Source organism: Asterias amurensis, chromosome 3 (assembly GCF_032118995.1).
Source record: "Asterias amurensis chromosome 3, ASM3211899v1".
NCBI lineage: Eukaryota > Metazoa > Echinodermata > Asteroidea > Forcipulatida > Asteriidae > Asterias > Asterias amurensis.
Genome location: NC_092650.1, coordinates 19939657 through 19964349, shown reverse-complemented (window position 1 = coordinate 19964349; position 24693 = coordinate 19939657). Strand labels below are relative to the sequence as shown.

Genomic DNA, 24693 nt, shown 5'->3' with positions numbered 1-24693 from the left:
TGGGCGAAAAAGAACTCTTTCTAAGCACCATCCAGGGGCGTATTTTGGTGAATGTACAGACACTTAGGAAAAACAGAGGGGCCATTTTACCTGGACAAAGCTACTGAGTCTGCGTCGGACTGGGGCGGCATGTCTCAGAAGAACCATGAGGCGCACCATGACTCCATGTCTACCATGGACTTGGATTCAAGTGTATTACCCTGTGTGGCGCTAAGCAAATCGTAAAGAGCGTGCATTATGTTAGACGTAACTTTATTCACATCTAAATGTATGACAAGAATTTTCCAATGTTTACTCTGAGTAAGACAACCTTGAAACTTGTAGGGCGCCCTCTTCTGATCATGTTCTCCCTGGTACGCACGTTTTCACACGGTTTATTTTGTCAACAATAAAACGGGTCACAGCCGGCAACCAGCTTAGATTAGAGTGGTCAAAAACTTCCCGCGGTACGGACGGGTCATCAGTCGTTGTCCAGCCTGAAAGACGTGCTCGTCGAGAAAACCACGGAAATGACAGAAGTTTTTGAGGTTTGTTGTTGGTGATTTCAGTTTCAGTTGATTTTGTATCAAAATAGAGGTACTGTTTACTGTCTGTAGATCTTTCATTCAATCAAGCCCCCTCTCTCTTTCTCGAGTCTCATCCCGGTTGGGACTCGGAGTCAGACTCCCGAGTCCTAGTTCCTAGTCCTAGAACTATTTCGGTTTCGTTCCACTATCGTCTCCCTTACGGACGTACGGGAGACGATAGCGGAACGAAACCGAAGGGAGACGATAGCGAAACGAAGGGAGACGATGTCTTTAACTAGACTACCGAGGTTGCCCCTTAGCTAGAGGCAGTTCGAATCCTATGTTTTGGCAGCGGGTACCGCAACGATAATAATAAGAGATGTTAAATTTGCATCGGGGATAAAGATAAATACAATTATTGTTAATTAGTTAACCACATCGGTAGTCTAGTAGTTAGACACTGCTCACAGGACTCGGGGGGGGGGGGGGGGGGAGGGGGAGTACTGAGTATACAGTCACAGTGCTAACACACATCTATTTGCGATAACGTAACCCTTCTCCCGACGGCCGCCAGGCCCGAGGGTTACGAGATTCTTTTGATCAACAAATGACAATCTGGTCCAACACAAATAATTTTGACAGCTAGTCACCAGATTTGCCACATTTTTACCACTGCACTGTCAAAAATCATGACACAAATTCTAAGAGCACGAACTTGATCCTCGATGTCTAATTAATACTCAAAACACCATTGAGAAAATATTTTTGAAGAAAAAGGAGAAAAACTTACCAGATCCCGGAGCGAATTCCCAGGTTTATATTTTGAACTTGTCGCATCGCTTTGCAAACGCTTTATTTTGTTGTTGGACTAAATCATTCTGTGAAAGGGGTGTTACAATGTTGCGTGTGCACCATGCCATGATGAGTGAATGGCGGGCAATGTAAACGGACAGCGCGCACGCACTCTACTCTAGTCATAGACGCCTTCGTTTGTCAAACTTGACCTGTCTTCTTACTTGGTGTATAATTTGAACTGGTTTGAATTGGTCGTCGAAGTTGAGAAATTAAATCATGGAAGAAAAAATACCCTTATCTCACGAAGTTATGTGCTTTCACTTTCAGCTGCTTGATTTCTGTACCTCAAATTCTAATTCTGATTCTGAGGTTTTGAAATCAAATTCAAAAATGTTTTTACTGGAAAATTACTTCTTCCTCAAAAACTACGTTTGAGGGAGATGTTTCTCACAATGTTTTATACTATCAATTGCTTGTTAACAGTTTAGTTTTTATGCTAACAATTATTGTGAGTTATTGCTCCCGATTTAGTGTCCACTGCCTTAAACTAGGTCTTATTAAACAGTTTGAAGATAATGGTAGTCTGATAGTTAGTAGAAAGCTTCCCTAAGAATAAGAGATGCTGGAGTTTTTGTAAAATGAGTAAAACAATGATTTTAGTCTTAGTTTTAGCATGGAGAAAGAAAATTAGAATTTTCTTCCTCCATTGTTTTAGCATTCCAAAACGTTTTAGGCCATGTAAAAAAAGAAAGGAGGAGGGGTTTTTTTTTTTTTTTTTTTTTTTTTCAAGATTTAAAGGCAGTGGACACTGTTGGTAATTGTCAAAGACTAGCTTTCACAGTTGGTGTATATCAACATATACATAAAATAACAAACCTGTGAAAATTTGAGCCCAATCGGTCATCGAACTTGCGAGATAATAGTGAAAGAAAAAAACCCCTTGTCACACGAAGTTGTGTGCACTTAGATGGTTGATTTTCGAGACCTCAAGTTCTAAATCTCAGGTCTTGAAATCAAATTCGTGGAAAATTACTTCTTTCTCGAAAACTATGGCACTTCAGAGGGAGCCGTTTCTTACAATGTTTCATACCATCAACCTCTCCCCATTACTCGTCACCAAGAAAGGTTTTATGATAATAATTATTTTGAGTAATTACCAATAGTGTCCACCGCCTTTAACAAAAAAGGAAGGAAGAGGACCTTTTTTTCAATGACTGCCCGACACATTTTTAAAGTAAAGTATTTTCTTGATGAGACAGTTAAAATACATCCTTTTTTTTCATTAAAAAAAAACAAAAAACAAAAACGGAGGGGCCTCTAAAATCCGAAGCGGGCGGGGAAGCTAAACATCTTTCTTTTTTTACTTGGCCCTAACCAGTTATGGTATTTTTGACTGGTTAGTTAGTACGTTTTTACATGCAAAAATACTTTTTGTCTCACTGAGATTAATTGTGACTTGTTTTATTACTAATTTCTCAAAATCTACAGCACCTCAGCATGTTATATTTTAAGGGAAGCTTTCTACCATCCTTGTCTTCAAACTGTGTGAGTTAATGTAAATCTGTTGACATTTCGTTATGTTTTGTGTGTTTTTTTACTTTAGGTGGAGAAAATTCTGGCTTCCAAGAAGTCTAGAGGAAAGACACTGTACAAAGTTCGATGGAAGACCTTTGGTCCGGAAGAAGACACTTGGGAGCCGGTCAAACATCTGAGCGGTTGCAAAGAGTTACTCCAAGATTTCAACGCTAAGGAGGAGCAGGCCACAAAAAACTTGTACCAGACACAGACAAAAACTGAAATAAAGCATGTCTCCAACAGCGTCTCTCTCGGAAGGAGCCTAGCCACGCCTGACGTGAAGATTATCAGGAATGGGGGAGGAGACGGGGCTCTCTCCAGGAGGTCCTTGCGGGAGGGAATCAGTACGGACGTCAGGTCTGGCGTGACGACCATCGTCACACCAGGAGCAACACTCAGGGTAACTACAGGCAGGAAGTCGATGGGGACGACATCATCCAGAGTGACGGTGTCAAAGACAAATGTACGTAAAAGATCTTGGCCCAATTTCATGGCTCTGCTTAATGTATGCAAAGACAAAAAGACCAAAATATATTGACAATTAGGGAGACCACCAATATAGGTTGAGATAGCTTAGTCGGTAGAGTGCCGGCTCGCTGAGCGGGAGGTCAAAGGTTCAAGTGTCACTCTAGACAGGCAATTTTTATTTGTCCAACATAATGTTTGCTTATGAAAAGGACACGTTACCTCGGATCAGTCGAGTTAGTCTATGTAAAGCGTTTGTTATGAATCATATGTGTATGGTTGGAAAGATGGTTTGAAAGTAGAATTTTTATAAGTAATGGTCCACACAAAAATGCCTCAAAATTGCACCGTTTTCTTTATACTTTGTGTCCTAACACTTTTTGTGGAGTCAAATTTGTTTCACCATGACCGTGTAAGTTCTCAAAATGGAGAACCATGCAATTTTAAGACATATCATTTGTGTGGATTGTTATATTCTACTTTTAAAGACAATGGACACTATTTGTATTATGGTAATTGTCAAAAGCCAGTCTTCTCACCAGGTGTATCTCAACATATGCATAAAATAACAAACCTGTGAAAATTTGAGCTCAATTGGTCGGCGAAGTTGCAAGATAACAGTGAAAAAAAAACACCCTTTCAGATGCTTGATTTCCAGACCACAAAATCAATTCTGAGGTCTCGAAATCAAATTCGTGGAAAATTACTTCTTTCTCGAAAACAACGTTACCTCAGAGGGAGCCGTTTGTCACAATGCTTTATACTATCAACAGCTCTCCATTACTCGTTACCAAGTAATTTTTTGTTGCTAACAATTATTTTGAGTATCGACCAGTAGTGTCCACTGCCTTTAAAACATCTTTCTAACTGTTATGCATTTCATACCAAACAGTTTCAAACCCTTGTCCTAGACCAACTCGCCCAATCAAAGGCAACATGTCCCTTTTACCCTTTCATACAACATATACATGTATTTTTGAGTGATATTTGATCATATTGACACCTTAATTGTTTATTAGTTTTCTTGTGTAAATGGTGACCTCCCACCCCCAAGGGTCAAAGCAGCACACTCGAGCGTCTTCTTTCCCATTCTGTTAGAAGGGGTGTCTATTGGACATCGTGTTTTTAATTTGGATACCCTGTTTTCTTAGCCATTTTTATGATAGCAGCCATTTCCTGAACATTTTGGACACCCAGTTGTCAACAAATTTGGACACCCTTATCCTAGCTAAAACATTGCTGAAAACTAGGTGGTCCTGCAATCTCTATCTTTTGTCTTACAACTGATTTGCCTGACGGGATTTAAACCAGTCGCTAATAACCGGTCGATGATAATAATATTTAATTTGTATTGCAATTTCCATCTTTTTACAGGCTTCAGAAGTCAAAGACATTCCAAAACCCAGTGCTGATGAGGACGAGGATCGCATGTCGCCATACGTCTTCCTCCTGTTTGTTTTAATTATCCTAGCTGTCCTTTTTTATATTTATCAGCCATTGTAACTACCTCGTGGCGTCAAAGGAGGTACAATGTACATATGTCTTAACCTTTTTTGGAATTCTTGACCTCGACCTAGAAAATTTGTGCCACAACTTTCAGGATTCCGCCCTGCTCGATTGAATTGTTGCCGAGCTCATAGTTTGCTGTCTGCAGGCCTGTATGCTTTGTTTTGGGAAGTGCAAGGGCACCAAGGCATTTTCTCCTTGGTAACGGACACCCTAGGAGGAAAACGTAAATTTCTACTGGAGTGATTCAAGGGCACCAAGGCAAATACCAGGGCCATTCTAACCACTGAAATGCTGAAATTTTTTTACATTAATATTAGAATTTTCCTATATAGTGTGAATAGTTTTCAAGTCACTGTAATTTAAACTTTTCAGAAGAATGTAATATTTAGTGTGTTTTAAGAAATCGAAAAACTATAAACTTTTTCAAATCACTGCATGAAATGAACCATTTTCACCAGATTTCATAATCATATAACCAGCTTAATTGTTTTTTTATTGTACAAAAAAAAAACTTAGACTTTTTAATGTTAGGGGATTGTAGTTATTAAGGAAATTTTCAAATGTAAAAAACCCTCATAACAAACATGATAAATAGTTTTAAAAAAGTAATATTTTCAAGAATCTTTAGTTGCCTGCTCTGCTAAAGTTAAGAACAAATACAGTTTTTACAAATTTTTATGGATTTGAGACATTGCAAGCTGAGGTATAAGTATATATTTTGGTTTGTGGTAACACCATGTGTGCATCTACTTTCTAGGAAGATTGTGTTCTTTTGAGAACTTGTCTTGCATTGCGTTCTACTACCGCAGAGTAGATTTTTGGAATTCAGGCAGCTTTTCAGTTCTGAAAAGAAGTGTCCTGCTTATAAACTACTACCTGGGCTGAAGGTAGCAAATCGGCTGGGACTACTACTTTTGCTTTTAGTGGATCGAGGGAACTTCTTGTTATAATCTTCACTTCTGTGAAGTGAATTCATTGAATAACAAAAGCTATAATTGAGAAAATAGAATTAGCTGTTGCAAACAACTTACCAACCAAATGGACCGAGAGTATAAATGCAAAAATATAGTTAATGGCCTGACGTTTCGACCCTAGCAGAGTCTTTCTCGAAGCCTTCGAGAAAGACTCTGCTAGGGTCGAAACGTCAGGCCATTAACTATTTTTTGCAAAAGCTATAATTGTTAAAGAAACACGTTGCCTTGGATTGGTCGAGTTGGTCTTTGAAAAGCGTTTGTAACCATTTGTTATAAAATGCATATGGTTAGAAAGATGTTTTAAAAGTAGAATACATTGATCCACACAAATTTGCCTCAAAATTCCGTGGTTTTTCCTTTTACTTTGCAACCTAAATTTACTGCCATTAATGGCCGACCGTGTAAATTGCAAGGTAAAAGGAAAACCACGCAATTTCGAGTGATACTTGTGTGGATCATTTTATTCTACTTTTAAATTTCTAATCATATGCATCGTATGACAAACGGTTACAGACGCTTTTCCAAGACCCACTCGTTCGATCCAAGGCAAAGTGTTCCTAAAAAGAATGTAATATGGTACAGGGTATAGCCCTGCTGTAGTGGAGCGCCCGAACTGTAATTGGGTCATTGTTATTGTATCAAAACTATACTGATTGTATGTTTACTTCCTTTTATTAAAGGCAGTGGACACTATTGGTAATTACTCAAATTAATTATTAGCAAAAAACCTTTCTTGGTGAGGTTGATAGTATAAAACATTGTGAGAAACGGCTCCTTCTGAAGTGATGTAGTTTCTGAGAAAGAAGCAATTTACCACAAACTTGATTTCGAGACCCTAGATTTAGAATTTGAGGTTGAAATCAAGCATCTGAAAGCACACAACTCTGTGTAACCATGGTGCGACATGGGTGTTTTTTCTTTCATTAATATCTCGCAACTTCGACGACCGATTGAGCTCAAATTATCACAGGTTTGTTATTTTATGCATGTGTGAGATACACCAACTGTGAAGACTAGTCTTTGACAACTACCAATAGTGTCCAGTGTCTTTAAACTTATCAGGGTTTGGTTGATGTGGTGTTGAATTTGATACATTGTCATACTGGCGTAGTGTTAGGATATACTCTTGCCATTTTATATCTTCTATGATTATATCAATGTCATTATAGTATCAAATGCCCGGAGAAATAAATCCGTCTGAAATTCTGTAAAATTTATCTGTCAAAATTTGAACACCCAACAAAACCATCAATCAATTGCCACATTCATGTAATATGCAAGGAGAAAGGAACAAAGATAGTCACATTTGAGAAAGGTCTACGTATTTTGATAACAAGCTTCCGTATGAAAGCAATATTTTATTTATGATAAAATCATTTTATTGTAAAGACTTCCCTTTTTAGGTAAGTTGAAAATATCTATTGTAAATTGTGTATCTGAAAGTTTATCATGAATAAAAACAGAAATTTTACCGGAAAAAAAAAAATCAATTTTTAATGTGACCATTTGTTCATGCCTAAGTTATTGATAACGTTTGACTATTGGGTTGGGCAGGTGGGGAACAAGACATTTCCATTCAGGCATGCAACTCTTCACCTAATCAGCTGATTTCCTCTTTTTCCTTTCGGGGCAGTAAGAAAAATGCATGTCTAGGCCTATTCATTGGGGGAAGGTGGGCAAAGAAGAAATTTAGGGCGGGGCTTTCTTCTTCAAAAATTCTTCTAGAAGAAAAGCAATTTCGAAGAAGCGCAAGACATGCCTACATTGATATGCAGTTACAAATTTACTGAACCAACTACTATTCCTTTTCCCAAAAAATAGTTCAATATGTTTGCGCAAATAGCAGTTCGAATTGCAAAGTCCAAACATATTTGTTTACTGGTGGTGTATTTATTTTACATCATCAGGGGAAATGGTCCTGGTTGTAAAATTCTTAAAGTTTATTATTTTTTGGATCTCATATTTCAGAGAAGGGTCTTGGTTGTGGAGGGGTGGGGTTCTTGGGCTGAAGTGGAGGAGTAGAAACTTTACAAAAATAGAGCACCTGCTTATATTTTGACCTTGTTCATTATTTTTAACCACAGAGTCTTTAAAGAAAGGAAACACCTTTGTCTATGCTTATACAGATAACAGAGAATGTAAATAACTTATTATTTTTTTACCACACTCAGATGCACTATTTGAATGTGAGGGGACGAGGGGCGGGGCGGCAAAAGTAAAATAAAGTTACGTGCTAAAAATAGGCATGAAACAGCCGTTGAGCAAACATTTTAATAAAAATAGTCAGGTTCCGCCACGCCTGGAACATCAGTCGTTTGTTTCCGCTGTTGAAAAGGGAATTGCACCAAAAGTCGAGTTGACATTTTCGGGTGGTGGACACTTATTCTCAAACGTTTGGGGTTCATTGGTACACACTAATAAGTATCCGAAGGAAATATTGACCATGTCCCGTGTTATTGCTAAACTTCACCTAGTCCCAACTAAAACGTTTGGGGGCCCATCGATTTCCGTGTCAGAATACAGCGTGTAGTCAACAGGCACGCTGACTGCAAGAACAGACCCCACTATTACCCTTCACATAACCCAACCTCATAATATTTAACCCTCGACGGAATTTCTTCAAATTTTTAGAATGTATTAATGACGAATGTAGCTTAATAAATAGTCTGTTTTCAGCTTTTTCCTATGTATAGTTGTCAACTTATTCAAAGTTAAAGTCATCTCAAACGTTTGGGGCTCATCGACTTCCAAGTACCGCCAATACAGCGTATAGTGAATACTGTAACATTCGCGCGTGCCAATCAGCCAGTAGACTTGATGACAAGTCGTTAGGCGCTGCCTATTTGTCTGCCTTTCATGCAACAGTCACAGTGCGATGTTACACATATCAGCCAGTAGAGGGCGCCAGCACGGCTCCGCGGTGCAAGAACAGATCCCCACTATTATACCCTTCACAAAACCCGTCCTCATAGTATTTAAACCTCTGTATAATTTCTTCAAATGTTCAGAATCTATTAATGAAGAATGTAGCTTAATAAATAATATTTTTTCATATTTTTCCTATGTACAGTTGTCAACTTATTCAAAGTTAAAGTCATCTCAAACGTTTGGGGCTCATCGATTTCCCAGTACCGCCAATACAGCGTATAGTTAACAGGCACGCTAACTGCATAAAAACACCCCACTATTATACCCTTCACCGAACACATCCTCAGAGTAATTAAATCCCGGTAGAATTTCTTCAAATTTTTAGAATCTTTTATTGAGGAATGAAGCTTAATAAATAATATTTTTTCATATTTTTCCTATGTATAGTTGTCAACTTATTCAAAGTTAAAGTCATCTCAAACGTTTGGGGCTCATCGATTTCCCAGTACCGCCAATACAGCGTATAGTTAACAGGCACGCTAACTGCATAAAAACACCCCACTATTTTACCCTTCACCGAACACATCCTCATAAAACTTAAACCTCGATGGAATTTCTTCAAATTTGGAGAATCTATCAATGAAGAATGTAGCTTAATAAATAATATTTTTTCATATTTTTCCTATGTATAGTTGTCAACTAATTCAAAGTTAAAGTCATCTCAAACGTTTGGGGCTCATCGATTTCCTAGTACCGCCAATACAGCGTATAGTTAACGGTGTAGTTAACAGGCACGCTGACTGCATGAAAAGACCGCACTAATATACCCTTCACAGAACCCGTCCTCATAGTATTTAAACCTCGGCAGAATTTTTTTAAATTTCTAGGATCTATTAATGAAGAATGTAGCTTAATAATTAATATTTTTTCATATTTTTCCTATGTATAGTTGTCAACTTATTCAAAGTTAAAGTCATCTCAAACGTTTGGGGCTCATCGATTTCCAAGTACCGCAAAACAGCGTATAGTCAACAGGCACGCTGACTGCATGAAAAGACCCCACTATTATACCCTTCACAGAATCCGTCCTCAAAGTATTTAAACCTCAATAGAATTTCTTCAAAGTTTTAGAATCTATTAATGAAGAATGAAGCTTAATAAATATTATTTTTTCATATTTTTCCTATGTATAATTGTCAACTTATTCAAAGTTAAAGTCATCTCAAACGTTTGGGGCTCATCGATTTCCCAGTACTGCCTATACAGCGTATAGTCAACAGGCACGCTGACTTTATGAAAAGACCCCGCTATTATACCCTTCACAGAATCCGTCCTCAAAGTATTTAAACCTCGACGGAATTTCTTCAAATTTTTAGGATCTACTCATGAAGAATGTAGCTTTATAAATAATATTTTTTTATATTTTTCCTATTTATAATTGCTAACTTATTCAAAGTTAAAGTCATCTCAAACGTTTGGGGCTCATCGATTTCCAAGTACCGCAAAACAGCGTATAGTCAACAGGCACGCTGACTGCATGAAAAGACCCCACTATTATACCCTTCACAGAATCCGTCCTCAAAGTATTTAAACCTCAATAGAATTTCTTCAAAGTTTTAGAATCTATTAATGAAGAATGAAGCTTAATAAATATTATTTTTTCATATTTTTCCTAAGTATAATTGTCAACTTATTCAAAGTTAAAGTCATCTCAAACGTTTGGGGCTCATCGATTTCCAAGTACCGCAAAATAGCGTATAGTCAACAGGCACGCTGACTGCATGAAAAGACCCCACTATTATACCCTTCACAGAATCCGTCCTCAAAGTATTTAAACCTCAATAGAATTTCTTCAAAGTTTTAGAATCTATTAATGAAGAATGAAGCTTAATAAATATTATTTTTTCATATTTTTCCTATGTATAATTGTCAACTTATTCAAAGTTAAAGTCATCTCAAACGTTTGGGGCTCATCGATTTCCCAGTACTGCCTATACAGCGTATAGTCAACAGGCACGCTGACTTTATGAAAAGACCCCGCTATTATACCCTTCACAGAATCCGTCCTCAAAGTATTTAAACCTCGACGGAATTTCTTCAAATTTTTAGGATCTACTCATGAAGAATGTAGCTTTATAAATAATATTTTTTTATATTTTTCCTATTTATAATTGCTAACTTATTCAAAGTTAAAGTCATCTCAAACGTTTGGGGCTCATCGATTTCCAAGTACCGCAAAACAGCGTATAGTCAACAGGCACGCTGACTGCATGAAAAGACCCCACTATTATACCCTTCACAGAATCCGTCCTCAAAGTATTTAAACCTCAATAGAATTTCTTCAAAGTTTTAGAATCTATTAATGAAGAATGAAGCTTAATAAATATTATTTTTTCATATTTTTCCTAAGTATAATTGTCAACTTATTCAAAGTTAAAGTCATCTCAAACGTTTGGGGCTCATCGATTTCCAAGTACCGCAAAATAGCGTATAGTCAACAGGCACGCTGACTGCATTTCTGGTCAGAGACGTCAAGACTGCAACCTTGTGAAAAAGATGCTTTATGGCTTCTAAAACCAAGACGTCTGTCAAGTACTGGTATCTGTAAGGAAAATGGAGAATCCTGTAATGTTGCAACTTCGTAAGCTTGCATTTTAAAATTATCAATATTTGACGGTCCACACCGCCTTCGTGGAGGACGTATGACTAGCGTACACTATAGCTATTTTAACGAAATGTTTTAGCACCATATGAAAACAAATCTTGAAAGCATCCCATTATTTTTTGTTTACCTGTAAACATTAGGTAAAATATAGGATTCGTATTTATATAAAAACCTTATAATGTTGTATTAGTCTTAAGCCTAATTTTTAAGAAGTTCATTTCAATACAAGCCCCTCAAAGAAATAGTTGTTTCCAAAAATGTTGTGGAAGTCTGGAAATTTTTCATAAAATATAATAGAAACAATGTATACATTGAATCATACAAAGTAAGAACGCTGCATTATTAGTTAATCCTCCTCTCTTTTTCATTTTGTTGGCCCACAAAAGACTGTTCAAGCGTTGACACTTTGTTTTCATCCATCAGAATAATGATGTGCTTTTAAGATATCGAATCGACTGTATAAGTGTTATGCTTGTGCTTACTGCGGCCGATGACGATATTTCAACTTTTGAAGACGGCTGGTCAAAGTTTTCGGAAAGTTGAAGCTCTTAGGTGACACGAGTGAAAATAGCCCCCTGTGTACACGGAAATCGATGAGCCCCAAATGAAAAAAATTATATACTAAGCTACATTCCTCAACAATAGATTCTAAAAATTTGAAGAAATTCCGTCGAGGTTTAAATACTATGAGGATAGGTTCTGTGAAGGGTATAATAGTGGGATCTGTTATTACAGTCAGCGTGCTTGTTGACTATACGCTGTATTGGCGGTACGTGGAAATCGATGAGCCCCAAACGTTTGAGATGACTTTAACTTTGAATAAGTTGACAACTATACATAGGAAAAATATGAAAAAATATTAATTATTAAGCTACATTCTTCATTAATAGATTCTAAAACTTTGAAGAAATTCCGTCGAGGTTTAACTACTATGAGGACGGGTTCTGTGAAGGGTATATTAGTGCGGTCTTTTCATGCAGTTAGCGTGCGTGTTGACTATACGCTGTATTGGCGGTACTGGAAATCGATGAGCCCCAAACGTTTGAGATGACTTTAACTTTGAATAAGTTGACAATTATACATAGGAAAAATATGAAAAAAATAATATTTATTAAGCTACATTCTTCATTTATAGATTCTAAAACTTTGAAGGAATTCTATTGGGGTTTAAATACTTTGAGGACGGGTTCTGTGAAGGGTATATTAGTGCGGTCTTTTCATGCAGTTAGCGTGCGTGTTGACTATACGCTGTATTGGCGGTACTGGAAATCGATGAGCCCCAAACGTTTGAGATGACTTTAACTTTGAATAAGTTGACAATTATACATAGGAAAAATATGAAAAAATATTATTTATTAAGCTTCATTCCTCAATAAAAGATTCTAAAAATTTGAAATAATTCTACCGGGGTTTAATTACTCTGAGGACGGGTTCTGTGAAGGGTTTATTATTGGGGTCTTTTCATGCAGTCAGCGTGCCTGTTAACTATACGCTGTATTGGCGGTACTAGGAAATCGATGAGCCCCAAACGTTTGAGATGACTTTAACTTTGAATTAGTTGACAACTATACGTAGGAAAAATATGAAAAAATATTAATTATTAAGCTACATTCTTCATTAATAGATTCTAAAACTTTGAAGAAATTCTACCGGGGTTTAAATACGTTGGGGACGGGTTCTGTGAAGGGTATATTAGTGGGGTCTTTTCATGCAGTCAGCGTGCCTGTTAACTATACGCTGTATTGGCGGTACTTGGAAATCGATGAGCCCCAAACGTTTGAGATGACTTTAACTTTGAATAAGTTGACAATTATACATAGGAAAAATATGAAAAAATAATATTTATTAAGCTACATTCTTCATTTATAGATTCTAAAACTTTGAAGGAATTCTATTGGGGTTTAAATACTTTGAGGACGGGTTCTGTGAAGGGTATATTAGTGCGGTCTTTTCATGCAGTTAGCGTGCGTGTTGACTATACGCTGTATTGGCGGTACTGGAAATCGATGAGCCCCAAACGTTTGAGATGACTTTAACTTTGAATAAGTTGACAATTATACATAGGAAAAATATGAAAAAATATTATTTATTAAGCTTCATTCCTCAATAAAAGATTCTAAAAATTTGAAATAATTCTACCGGGGTTTAATTACTCTGAGGACGGGTTCTGTGAAGGGTTTATTATTGGGGTCTTTTCATGCAGTCAGCGTGCCTGTTAACTATACGCTGTATTGGCGGTACTAGGAAATCGATGAGCCCCAAACGTTTGAGATGACTTTAACTTTGAATAAGTTGACAACTATACATAGGAAAAATATGAAAAAATATTAATTATTAAGCTACATTCTTCATTAATAGATTCTAAAACTTTGAAGAAATTCCGTCGAGGTTTAACTACTATGAGGACGGGTTCTGTGAAGGGTATATTAGTGCGGTCTTTTCATGCAGTCAGCGTGCCTGTTAACTATACGCTGTATTGGCGGTACTTGGAAATCGATGAGCCCCAAACGTTTGAGATGACTTTAACTTTGAATAAGTTGACAATTATACATAGGAAAAATATGAAAAAATAATATTTATTAAGCTACATTCTTCATTTATAGATTCTAAAACTTTGAAGGAATTCTATTGGGGTTTAAATACTTTGAGGACGGGTTCTGTGAAGGGTATATTAGTGCGGTCTTTTCATGCAGTTAGCGTGCGTGTTGACTATACGCTGTATTGGCGGTACTGGAAATCGATGAGCCCCAAACGTTTGAGATGACTTTAACTTTGAATAAGTTGACAATTATACATAGGAAAAATATGAAAAAATATTATTTATTAAGCTTCATTCCTCAATAAAAGATTCTAAAAATTTGAAATAATTCTACCGGGGTTTAATTACTCTGAGGACGGGTTCTGTGAAGGGTTTATTATTGGGGTCTTTTCATGCAGTCAGCGTGCCTGTTAACTATACGCTGTATTGGCGGTACTAGGAAATCGATGAGCCCCAAACGTTTGAGATGACTTTAACTTTGAATAAGTTGACAACTATACATAGGAAAAATATGAAAAAATATTAATTATTAAGCTACATTCTTCATTAATAGATTCTAAAACTTTGAAGAAATTCCGTCGAGGTTTAACTACTATGAGGACGGGTTCTGTGAAGGGTATATTAGTGCGGTCTTTTCATGCAGTTAGCGTGCGTGTTGACTATACGCTGTATTGGCGGTACTGGAAATCGATGAGCCCCAAACGTTTGAGATGACTTTAACTTTGAATAAGTTGACAATTATACATAGGAAAAATATGAAAAAATAATATTTATTAAGCTACATTCTTCATTAATAGATTCTAAAAATTTGAAGAAATTCCGTCGAGGTTTAACTACTATGAGGACGGGTTCTGTGAAGGGTATATTAGTTGGGTCTTTTCATGCAGTCAGCGTGCCTGTTAACTATACGCTGTATTGGCGGTACTTGGAAATCGATGAGCCCCAAACGTTTGAGATGACTTTAACTTTGAATAAGTTGACAACTATACATAGGAAAAATATGAAAAAATTATAATTATTAAGCTACATTCTTCATTAATAGATTCTAAAAATTTGAAGAAATTCCGTCGAGGTTTAACTACTATGAGGACGGGTTCTGTGAAGGGTATATTAGTGGGGTCTTTTCATGCAGTCAGCGTGCCTGTTAACTATACGCTGTATTGGCGGTACGTGGAAATCGATGAGCCCCAAACGTTTGAGATGACTTTAACTTTGAATAAGTTGACAACTATACATAGGAAAAATATGAAAAAATATTAATTATTAAGCTACATTCTTCATTAATAGATTCTAAAAATTTGAAGAAATTCCGTCGAGGTTTAATTACTATGAGGACGGGTTCTGTGAAGGGTATATTAGTGGGGTCTTTTCATGCAGTCAGCGTGCCTGTTAACTATACGCTGTATTGGCGGTACTAGGAAATCGATGAGCCCCAAACGTTTGAGATGACTTTAACTTTGAATTAGTTGACAACTATACGTAGGAAAAATATGAAAAAATATTAATTATTAAGCTACATTCTTCATTAATAGATTCTAAAACTTTGAAGAAATTCTACCGGGGTTTAAATACGTTGGGGACGGGTTCTGTGAAGGGTATATTAGTGGGGTCTTTTCATGCAGTCAGCGTGCCTGTTAACTATACGCTGTATTGGCGGTACTTGGAAATCGATGAGCCCCAAACGTTTGAGATGACTTTAACTTTGAATAAGTTGACAACTATACATAGGAAAAATATGAAAAAATATTAATTATTAAGCTACATTCTTCATTAATAGATTCTAAAAATTTGAAGAAATTCCGTCGAGGTTTAACTACTATGAGGACGGGTTCTGTGAAGGGTATATTAGTGGGGTCTTTATATGCACTTAGCGTGCGTGTTCATTATACGCTGTGTTGTGTACACGGCCAATCGTGGGAAGTGTAAGGACTGTTGCTGCCAGTTTAGTGTAGCCTTATTACTTCGGATACTAATAGTGTGTACCAATGAACCCCAAACGTTTGAGAATAAGTGTCCACCTTTTCGGGTCATGTTCATTTTCATGTCGGGAAAAATGTAAGATTTTGTAGTCGACTCTGCTGTTATACCCAAGATGTTTCGCTTTATTGAGTAAAAAAAGAGTCCATGTAAGTAGAATAAATGTAAATGCAGTAAGTGTGATTTGTAAATGATTTCAAGAACTATCGTTTTTATAAATAAATTTACCGAGTTGACATGTTCCAAACATCATATTCACTTTACCAGTTACGATATTGGCCGTCAAAAGGAAATACAAGTACAACACAACAAAAAATAACATGAACAATTCAAAGAAACATTTTAAAAGTAGTTTCTTTCACCTGCTGTATGGTTCACCAAAAGAAAACATGAGTTCTTTTTTTGCAAAATTTAGGATCAAATTCAAATTCAAAATCAAATTCAAACTGAATGAAATTAAATCAATTCAATTTCAAAACTCAATCAAAGACTTAGTTTATGTCTTTTTTTTGCTGAGGCCTTGCATTTGTAAGTTGCATTCAACAATTTTTATTATATAATGATCCCGCCACCACTTTTTCATTCTTTATTGAATAATAACTTAAATGAGATTTTCCTTTTTCTTTTGTATTCCAAAAATAGTGAAAAAATGGTGGCAGGACACAGACAGTATTCTGTCATTTTTGCACACGACGTAAACAGCAGAAATGTTACTAGTTTTTAAAAATCTTGAGGTTAGCAGGATTTGAAACTTTGCAGGGTGGAAATACAATACGGAAAGGTTTGCGGTAACACCATGTAATGACTATCTCTAGTGAGTTGGAGTGGTTCTGAAAAAAAACGTTGGTTTCAACTCAACGTTTCGATCACTCTGAGTTTGGTCGTCGATCAGATCATGCCAAAAAAGAGCATACTGATCGAAACGTCAAGTTGAAACCAACGTTTTTTTTCAGAATCACGCCATCTCACTAGAGATAGTAATTACTAGTGTTACCGCAAACCTTTCCAAACCCTCAGTCCTTCTGAATCCTTTAATTTGACAAAGAGATAAGGATTAGGGAGAGTTAGGCATAAGATTAAAGTAGTTCTAATTCACTTCTATTATAGCCGTCGTTTGTGAAACCTGGACAGCTATCCGTAACTAGTCCTAGTGATACACACATCTGGTGGCGATGAATCAGAAGAAGAGCAGAGAACCCCCAAAGGTGACTGGATTGTCCCCCAAAGAGGGTCATCCAGGTACAAAGGTCACAATCAGAGGAGAAAACCTGGGTATCAATGCTAAGGATCTACATGGTGAGTAAGCCTGGGCGACTAGCTAGACTTTGTCGTAGTCACGACTATTGATTGCTAAGTCAAGTCACAACTACCATTTTTTAACTACTTGATTTCACAAAGAGTTAGGACTGGTCCTAACTTAGGACTAGTTAGGGGATATGAAAAACGTAAAGTTAGTCCTAAGCCTAACGCGAGCTAAGACTAGTCTTAACTCTTTGTGAAATCCACCCCTGGAAATTGAGCATGACTAGACTTGAAGATGATTCTTTGATAAATGGGGAGTCAGTGAAGTTGTTTCAGAATAAAGGTGAAAAAAACAGGATTTTTGAGACAGTGTCATGATGTAGGCTGTGTTTAATTTTTGGGAGGTAAATTCTGATGAACAAAATTGAAAAAATCTCCAAGATTGTGGAAATAATTTCCCTGTTTAATGTTGATTGAAAAGATCGCTGTGGTTGTTGTAACAAATCTTCCTCGGTGATTGCAAGATGCAAATGTTGGCAGCTCTGCTCTGCCCTAAACAATGTTTTCAGATTGTACTATGCCAGCCACTATTATTATTACGATTATTATACCTTCCCTTTAAAGGTCTGACCATCAGTGGAGTGAACTGTGTGCTACTAGAGAGTGGATATCCCCTTGTAAGATTGTATGTCAGACACTATCTGACTATTATTATTATTATACCTTCCCTTTAAAGGTTTGACCATCTGTGGGGTGAACTGTTTGCTACTAGAGAGTGTATCTCCCCTTGTTAGATTGTATGCCTGCCACTATTACTTTTATTATTATTATGTCTTCCCTTTAAAGGTCTGACCATCTGTGGAGTGAACTGTGTGCTATTGGCGGAGTGGATCTCCCCTAGTAAGATTGTATGTCGAACGACAAACTGCAGAGGAACTGGTGATGTCATCGTCTCCACTAAATCAGCCGGGGTAGGGACATGCACCGTTAAATTCAGAAGTGTTCAGTTCCTACCAAGTAAGTACCTGGATATTTATGGTTTTCCCAATTTTTTAAACGTTCATGTATGTCCACATACATTTATGAATGAATTGTGTTTTGGGATCCTGAAATTATCTAACATCTGTTAGCCATGTACAAACAATTTCGCAAGGTATTGTTTGATTTCTTTTTTTGTTAATTGTGCATGGCATGTAAATGCAGAGGTTTGTGTATGTAATTAGCATTTGTCAAGACTTGTTCAGAGAAAAACTTATCGTCTATGCAACCTTACACCCCTTACTAGTAGTGTCCAGTGTCTTTAAAATTGTTTAATTAATTTGTCCTATTTCAGATCCTTTACAAGAGTGTCCCATCTGGGTTGATGAGTCTGCTTTCTTTGACCGCCACCTGACCACTATCCATAGACCCTCATCTCCCCTTCAAGGTGGCCCGGATGACCCACTGGGATTGTCCGTCGAAAGTGCTTCGTAAGACAAAGTTTTCCTAAATCTTTCAGTGTTTTTAATTGTCTGACAATGTTTTGTCACAATTTTGCTGCAAAGCTTTATCCTTTAAACTTTTAATGTACAATTTAACTGTTGACATCCCAAAATGGTTGTGTTTTTAAGATCTGGAAGTATTTGGAAAAGACAGAGGCTGTTTGTTTCGATTCTGCAATAGGATTTATAGGGTTTCATGGCCGAGCGGTTTAGAGCCATCGAATTTAAGTTCTGGTGGTTTAGTCGTCGAGATGTAGGTTTGAATCTGTGTTATGACACTTGTGTCCTTGAGCAAGATGCTTTAGTATAATTGCTTCTCTTCAACCAAGTTACCTGCTATTGTAGAGGTTGCTATAGTGTTTGAAAAAGGCTTTGGAGCAGCCTGGGGCTGAAAACTCTCCAGGGCACTAAAGTTAAGCCCATTAATTAACCCCTTGAAGGCGGAAGGCAGCTATGGCCGCTAATCCAATCCGAAATGATGTGGACTGTGTATGTGGTAAGCCATGGAATGCAGTCTGTAGCCGGTACAGCTGTGGGGAAAAAAAGGCTGCTATGCAGTCATGCGTGTAAGCTGGGTATTGAGGCCTGATAATACCAGCGTTAAGGGGTTAAGAACTAGTTATTACTATTATTGTTAATAAACACATTGCTATTTCTGATGGCGAGCCATTAATAATCTTTGCTCTTTTGTTTTTAAACAGTGTGTTATCCGATGAAGAACTGACATCGATGTTTCCGATGGGTAAATATATGTGTTTATGAGCTAAATTTATTATTCACTATAGTTTATGAAACAATAAACTACAGTAAAATCTGACTGGGAAAATGTTAATTAAATTTTGAGGTGAACCAGGAAAAATTGACGAGAACTGAAGTTGAACCTGTGACCTCATAATATGCTCTGATGGCCACATATAGGGCTTGAATGAAGTGTCAGCTTGTCAGTTCAGAGGTTGCAGGTACAAATCCTGTTCTAGTCAATTGTTCTTTGTCAACATCCTTGTTCCTCCTGTCAGGGTGTTTGAGCGCGAGACCAGGCTTTCTGCTTGTTCTCATCTTTTTACTGTGGCTGTGCCGAGATGTAGAACAAAGAGCTACTCCAGTAGCTTTTTCCCTCGTACTGCATCTCTTTGGAACTCCTTGCCTAGTGCATGTTTCCCTTCATCCTATGATCTCCCATCTTTTTAGAGGAATGTCAATTCCTACCTTCAGCTCCACTGATTTTCTGCATGTATATGTTTTCTTCCTTTAGCCCTTAACCTAGAGTGGCTTTTGCCTTGTTTTGGGCGACTTGCATAAAAATTAAAAATAAAATAAAAAAAACCATCCACAATAATTTATGTCTTTATCAGCATAGCATGGTGATTAAACCAGCATTACACGCAGACATGGAATGTCATTGTATATTGAACAGAAATCTTTTGGGCAAGGTAGGATGGTTTCTTGCTCAAACACCCTGATTGGAGGAACTAGGTCGGACACACTGGTGGAAATGTCTGTAGAAAAGATAGAGGCCGGCTACAGACAGACGGTAGGGGTTGTGGTGTTTCAAGGAGGTGTTAGGTACACAAGGTTCAATCCTGAGTTTGAGCTTTTTCAAATGTAGTTACCCTTATATTTAAAGGCATTGGACACTATTGGTAACTACTCAAAATAATTATTAGCACAAAACCTTCCTTGGTGACGAGTAATGGAGAACTGTTGATAGTATAAAACATTGTGAGAAACAGCTCCCTCTAAAGTAACATAGTTTTAGAGAAAGAAGTAATTTTCCACGAATTTGATTTTGAGACCTCGGATTTAGAATTTGAGGTCTCGAAACCAAGCATCTGAAAGCACACATATCGTGTGACAAGGGTGTTTTTTTTTCTTCATAATTATCTCGTAACTTTGACGACCACTTGAGCTCAAACTTTCACAGGTTTGTTATTTTATGCATATGTGGCGATTCACAAAGTGAGAAGACTGTTTTTTGACAATTACCAATAGTGTCCAGTGTCTTTAATTGTTGCTTTTTTTTTCTCACAGGTAGCGGTAACCTAGCTCATAAGAACTTTGAGCCAGTGTGGTATCTCATTGAAAACCATGGCTCCACAAGGTAAGCACTGTTGGATACATTCAAACTTGGAATGCACAAGATTTAATAAGAAAATTATAAGAATGTCCATCTATAAGAGTTTCCATCTATTAAATCGTTGCAGTTCCTGCTGCTAAACTATAGGAATCGAACTGGGTTGATACATGCGCATTACTAGTATTATTATTAATATTATTATTATTATTATTATTATTATTAACTGCCTTTAGCTACTGGGTATTGGTGAAGTTAATAAGACACTGCTCTAGAATTGCAAAGGTCGTGGGTTCGATTCCCAACCTGAGTAATATGCCTGTGATTTATAGAGCTCAGGAAAGAACTGAGTGCATGTATACAGTGCTTACACACATGGGTGTAAATGGGTAAAACCAAAATTGATAAAATTACTAGAATTTAAAGATAAGTTGGTTTTAGAAGAACAGTTCCACTGTGTTGAGGTTTGTGGTAGCACCAAGTCTAAATCTCTTTTGAGTAGTGTTGGTTCTGAGAGTTCAAAGTTTCGATCAGTTTGCTATGATCGTCTTCAGGAGAATGCATGATTCTGTTACTGGATGGTACTTGAGCCTTGGAAGGCAAGCCCAACTTCCAGTCAATCTCAAAAGATTGTACATAAGAAGCATCTAGCTACAGAGTTCAGCATTCTCTAAAAGACGATCAGAACATACTGATCGAAACGTTGAGTTGTCAGCCACCGGACCGAACACAACTCCAAAGAGATTTACACATTGTGCTAGCGCAAACTTAAACCTGATTATACTCCAACCATGCAAAGTTTCAAATCATTCATGTTATCTATGCATTTGATGAAAGTGGAAGTGTCGTGACCGAACGGTTAAGAGCACCAAATTCAAACTCTGGTGTTTCTGATCAGCAGGGTGTTGGTTCGAGTCAAAGTACTATTAGCTCATCCTTCAGATGGGACGTAAAGCCAGTGGTCCTGTGTGTTGTGTAACGCACATAAAATAACCCAGTACACCTATCAAAAAAAGTGTTCCTAGTTTGATTGGCAGCATATTGCACCACAGCAACTCCAGTAGGTCTTATATTTCAAACGTAGTCCCACATGCCTGGCAGGAAAATACTGAGTGAAGCTAAGAAGCCGCTATTAATAGTATCAATTTTTATGTACATTGTTCCGTTTAAGCTTTGACGACTTAAAGAAAGGGCTTGCCCACATCCAGAAACAATCCTCCAGCCTCAAGACAGAAGGCCCTCAGACATTCATCAAATCCAATCTAGGAACGTTCATGAACTGCCAGGACATACTAGCAGGTAATGCCTCCCTAAGCTGCCCCTTTAATTAACCACTGACCCCTAACACCTAACCCTTATAGGTATTGGACACTATTGGTACGTGTTATTACTCAAAATAATAGTTAGCATAAAAAACTTACTTGGAACAACAATGAAGAGCTGTTGATACAAGTAGTATACACAATTGTGAGGAACGGCTCCCTCTGAAGTACATGTATGTAGTTCTGAGGAAGGAATTTCTCACTAAAATAATAAAAGACTTGAGCAGAAGCGTTTTGTTATGCATCTGAAAGCACACAAAGTAATACAACAAGTGTGTTTTTTCCTTCATTATTCTCTTGCAAATTCGATGACCAATTGAGGCCAAATTTTCACAGGTTTGTTATTTTATGCATATGTTGGGATACACCAAGTGAGAACACTGGTCTTTAACAACTACCAAACTTGTCCAGTGCCTTTAACCCCGGATCCGTAACCTATAACCTCTAACCCTTAACCTGTTGCTTTGATTTGAACACTGTTATTCATATCGGTTGTGTTTACACGTATGCTACTAGCTTTAGTTTAATCCAAACTTCACATTGTAGCTATATTATCAGTCGTCGACTCGGTGGTACAAGGTCATTTATTGCAATTTCATATTTGTAATGATCAAAAAGTCATTATTTCAAAAATGTGTATCAATGTGAAGAACAAAATTATTCCAAATCAACAAATACTTTGAAGAAAACTCTTGACCAATGAACATCATTTACCAAGAGCTCCAAAATATGCAAAAGAAAGTTCATCAGGCCCGATACAAATTGCACTATTTATGACCTTATAGTTCTGAGCAGACGCAATGATTGTTTACAGATTGTATCATTTTGTAGTTCTGTGTGGAACCTAGGGATAGTCATTATAGAACTTTGTTGTGTTGTGTTGTGTGTCACAAGTGGGTTGGTAAAATTAATTGTACTCGTAGCTGGGACAGTGCAAAAGACTAAAAGGTCTACACAGATGTTGCAGCCATTGTGTGTTTTCCTGTTTAGCAATAACAGCCACAGTGCTGAATGTTTCAGTAAGAGAGTGCCAGCCTGTGGGATGAACAAAGCAATGATTGGGACAGTAGCGGGTCCAAAGTTTTGATTTCTAAAGGGGGGCTTAGAATCATTTGCCATTATAAGCAAACATAAGTCGCAAATATGACATGGTAGTTTGGCTGGTAACTTTAATCTAGTAAGCATAGTTTTTGTTGTGCTTAGCTACTTTGTGTGCAGCTCTATGAAATTGGGCCCTGGGGAGCCAGTTTATAAAAGCAGGAGTACTTTGGAGTATCTTTGTCAATGGGTGTTCAGGTGTCCCCCACACCCTTCGGATCCGCCACTGTGACAAGTTAATGGCTGCATGAAGCCTGCTGGTTGAATTTTGGCGTCACAGGACTGTTTTCGTAGTGAATGTTTCGTAGAAGTCAAATTACTTGTTGCAAATTTGTGCCGTCAAACTTTATATGGCTTTCGCATTCGCAGGAAGTATGAAATCGGCTTTACACTGTTTGTAATAAGTAGTTTGTTTGTACCACTAACACACGACCACCTTGTTAACTACAGCCTTTGCTAGCCACCTACCCTCACAACGTCAGAAACGCTTCAAGGCGAGGTCCAATACAGAAGTGTGGATTAATAACCTACAGACCCCTACTAATGAGTCTACTGGTAGGACAAAAAACTCATCCCGAGTCACAGCACAAACTCATGACTCATGACTTCATAATCAGATTCACTCTCGTTTAAATTTGACCTTGGTCATATAACAAAAACTGTGTTACCTGAGTCAAGTGACCTAGGAGTCGTATAACCGGAGTTTATGTGACTTAAGTCATTCGACCTCACTCATGTGACCTGAATTATGTTACCGATTCATGTGACCGGAGTCATGCCACCCGAGTCATGAGCAGGGCTTAAATTTTTGGTTAAAAACCACAAGACTGCAGGGCTCTTGTAATTTATTTTACAATAGCAGAATCAAAGTGAATGTTAATTAAAAAGGACTAAAAATTACACTCATTTGTCTTTGTGGAAAGTGTAATTGATACTCAAGAGAATTCCAACTTTTTTTCAGTTGAAAAACACAAGACCATCACGCTTGTACGGTCTTGAGTTAAAATGGCCCGATGCTAAAATCACTAGCCTTGGGTCTGCAGTCCAGTGTTAATCCAGAGCGAATATGTCCATGAAGAAAAAATAATCCTTAATAAGAAAACACAATCTGAGAAGAGTTACGATCTCAGATTCAATTTTGGGGCATAAAAAACTTATTTCTTTTTCCATAACCGCATTATCTCAATTGGAATGTTTCTCAAAATGCTTTAAATACCATGAAATCTTCTGAGGGTTTCTAACCAAAAGCTTTATTATTGCCATTAATTTCAAGAGGGGATTACCAAACATATACTTTCCATTTCAAACACCACACTTGCCATTTAACATGCTGATCCTATTTCAAACATTTTCATGAGCAAACTGTCATCTCTGCACACGCAAAAAAAAACATTTGTCACAATATTATAAGTTATTACACAAGGCAGGAGTGGAATATGAAAAAATATAGCGCTTCTGCGTCCCATATCCAACGAGGCCGAAGGCCGAGTTGGATATGGGACGCAGACGCGCTATATTTTCCGTATTTCCACGAGCGCGCGTGTGATAACGTATTTATCTTCAAGCAAATTTCGCGAGTGACATAGAACACACAAGACGCATGGTA

The 24693-nt window shown here is 37.4% G+C and overlaps 2 protein-coding genes across 4 annotated transcripts in view; both read left to right on the top strand.

The window, feature by feature from the left end:
* Positions 1 to 427: 427 nt before the first annotated feature.
* On the top strand, positions 428 to 7295 carry LOC139935363 (uncharacterized). Its single transcript, XM_071929909.1, has 3 exons — positions 428 to 527; positions 2905 to 3339; positions 4716 to 7295. The coding sequence occupies exons 1-3, from the start codon at positions 510 to 512 to the stop codon at positions 4842 to 4844; spliced, it is 582 nt and encodes a 193-aa protein (XP_071786010.1). The 5' UTR covers positions 428 to 509; the 3' UTR covers positions 4845 to 7295.
* Positions 7296 to 15900: 8605 nt separating this feature from the next.
* The window catches only part of LOC139935203 (exocyst complex component 2-like), a 34446-nt gene continuing 25653 nt past the window's right edge, over positions 15901 to 24693 (top strand). For 2 of the 3 annotated variants that reach the window (XM_071929683.1, XM_071929682.1), the window contains exons 1-8: positions 15901 to 16022; positions 16981 to 17169; positions 17962 to 18132; positions 18449 to 18584; positions 19298 to 19338; positions 20625 to 20694; positions 21839 to 21966; positions 23538 to 23642. In XM_071929683.1, coding sequence (XP_071785784.1) covers positions 17046 to 17169; positions 17962 to 18132; positions 18449 to 18584; positions 19298 to 19338; positions 20625 to 20694; positions 21839 to 21966; positions 23538 to 23642 — 775 coding nt within the window. In that variant the 5' untranslated portion in view covers positions 15901 to 16022; positions 16981 to 17045. The remainder of the gene's footprint in view (positions 16023 to 16980; positions 17170 to 17961; positions 18133 to 18448; positions 18585 to 19297; positions 19339 to 20624; positions 20695 to 21838; positions 21967 to 23537; positions 23643 to 24693) is intronic. The other variant, XM_071929686.1, reaches the window with a different exon arrangement.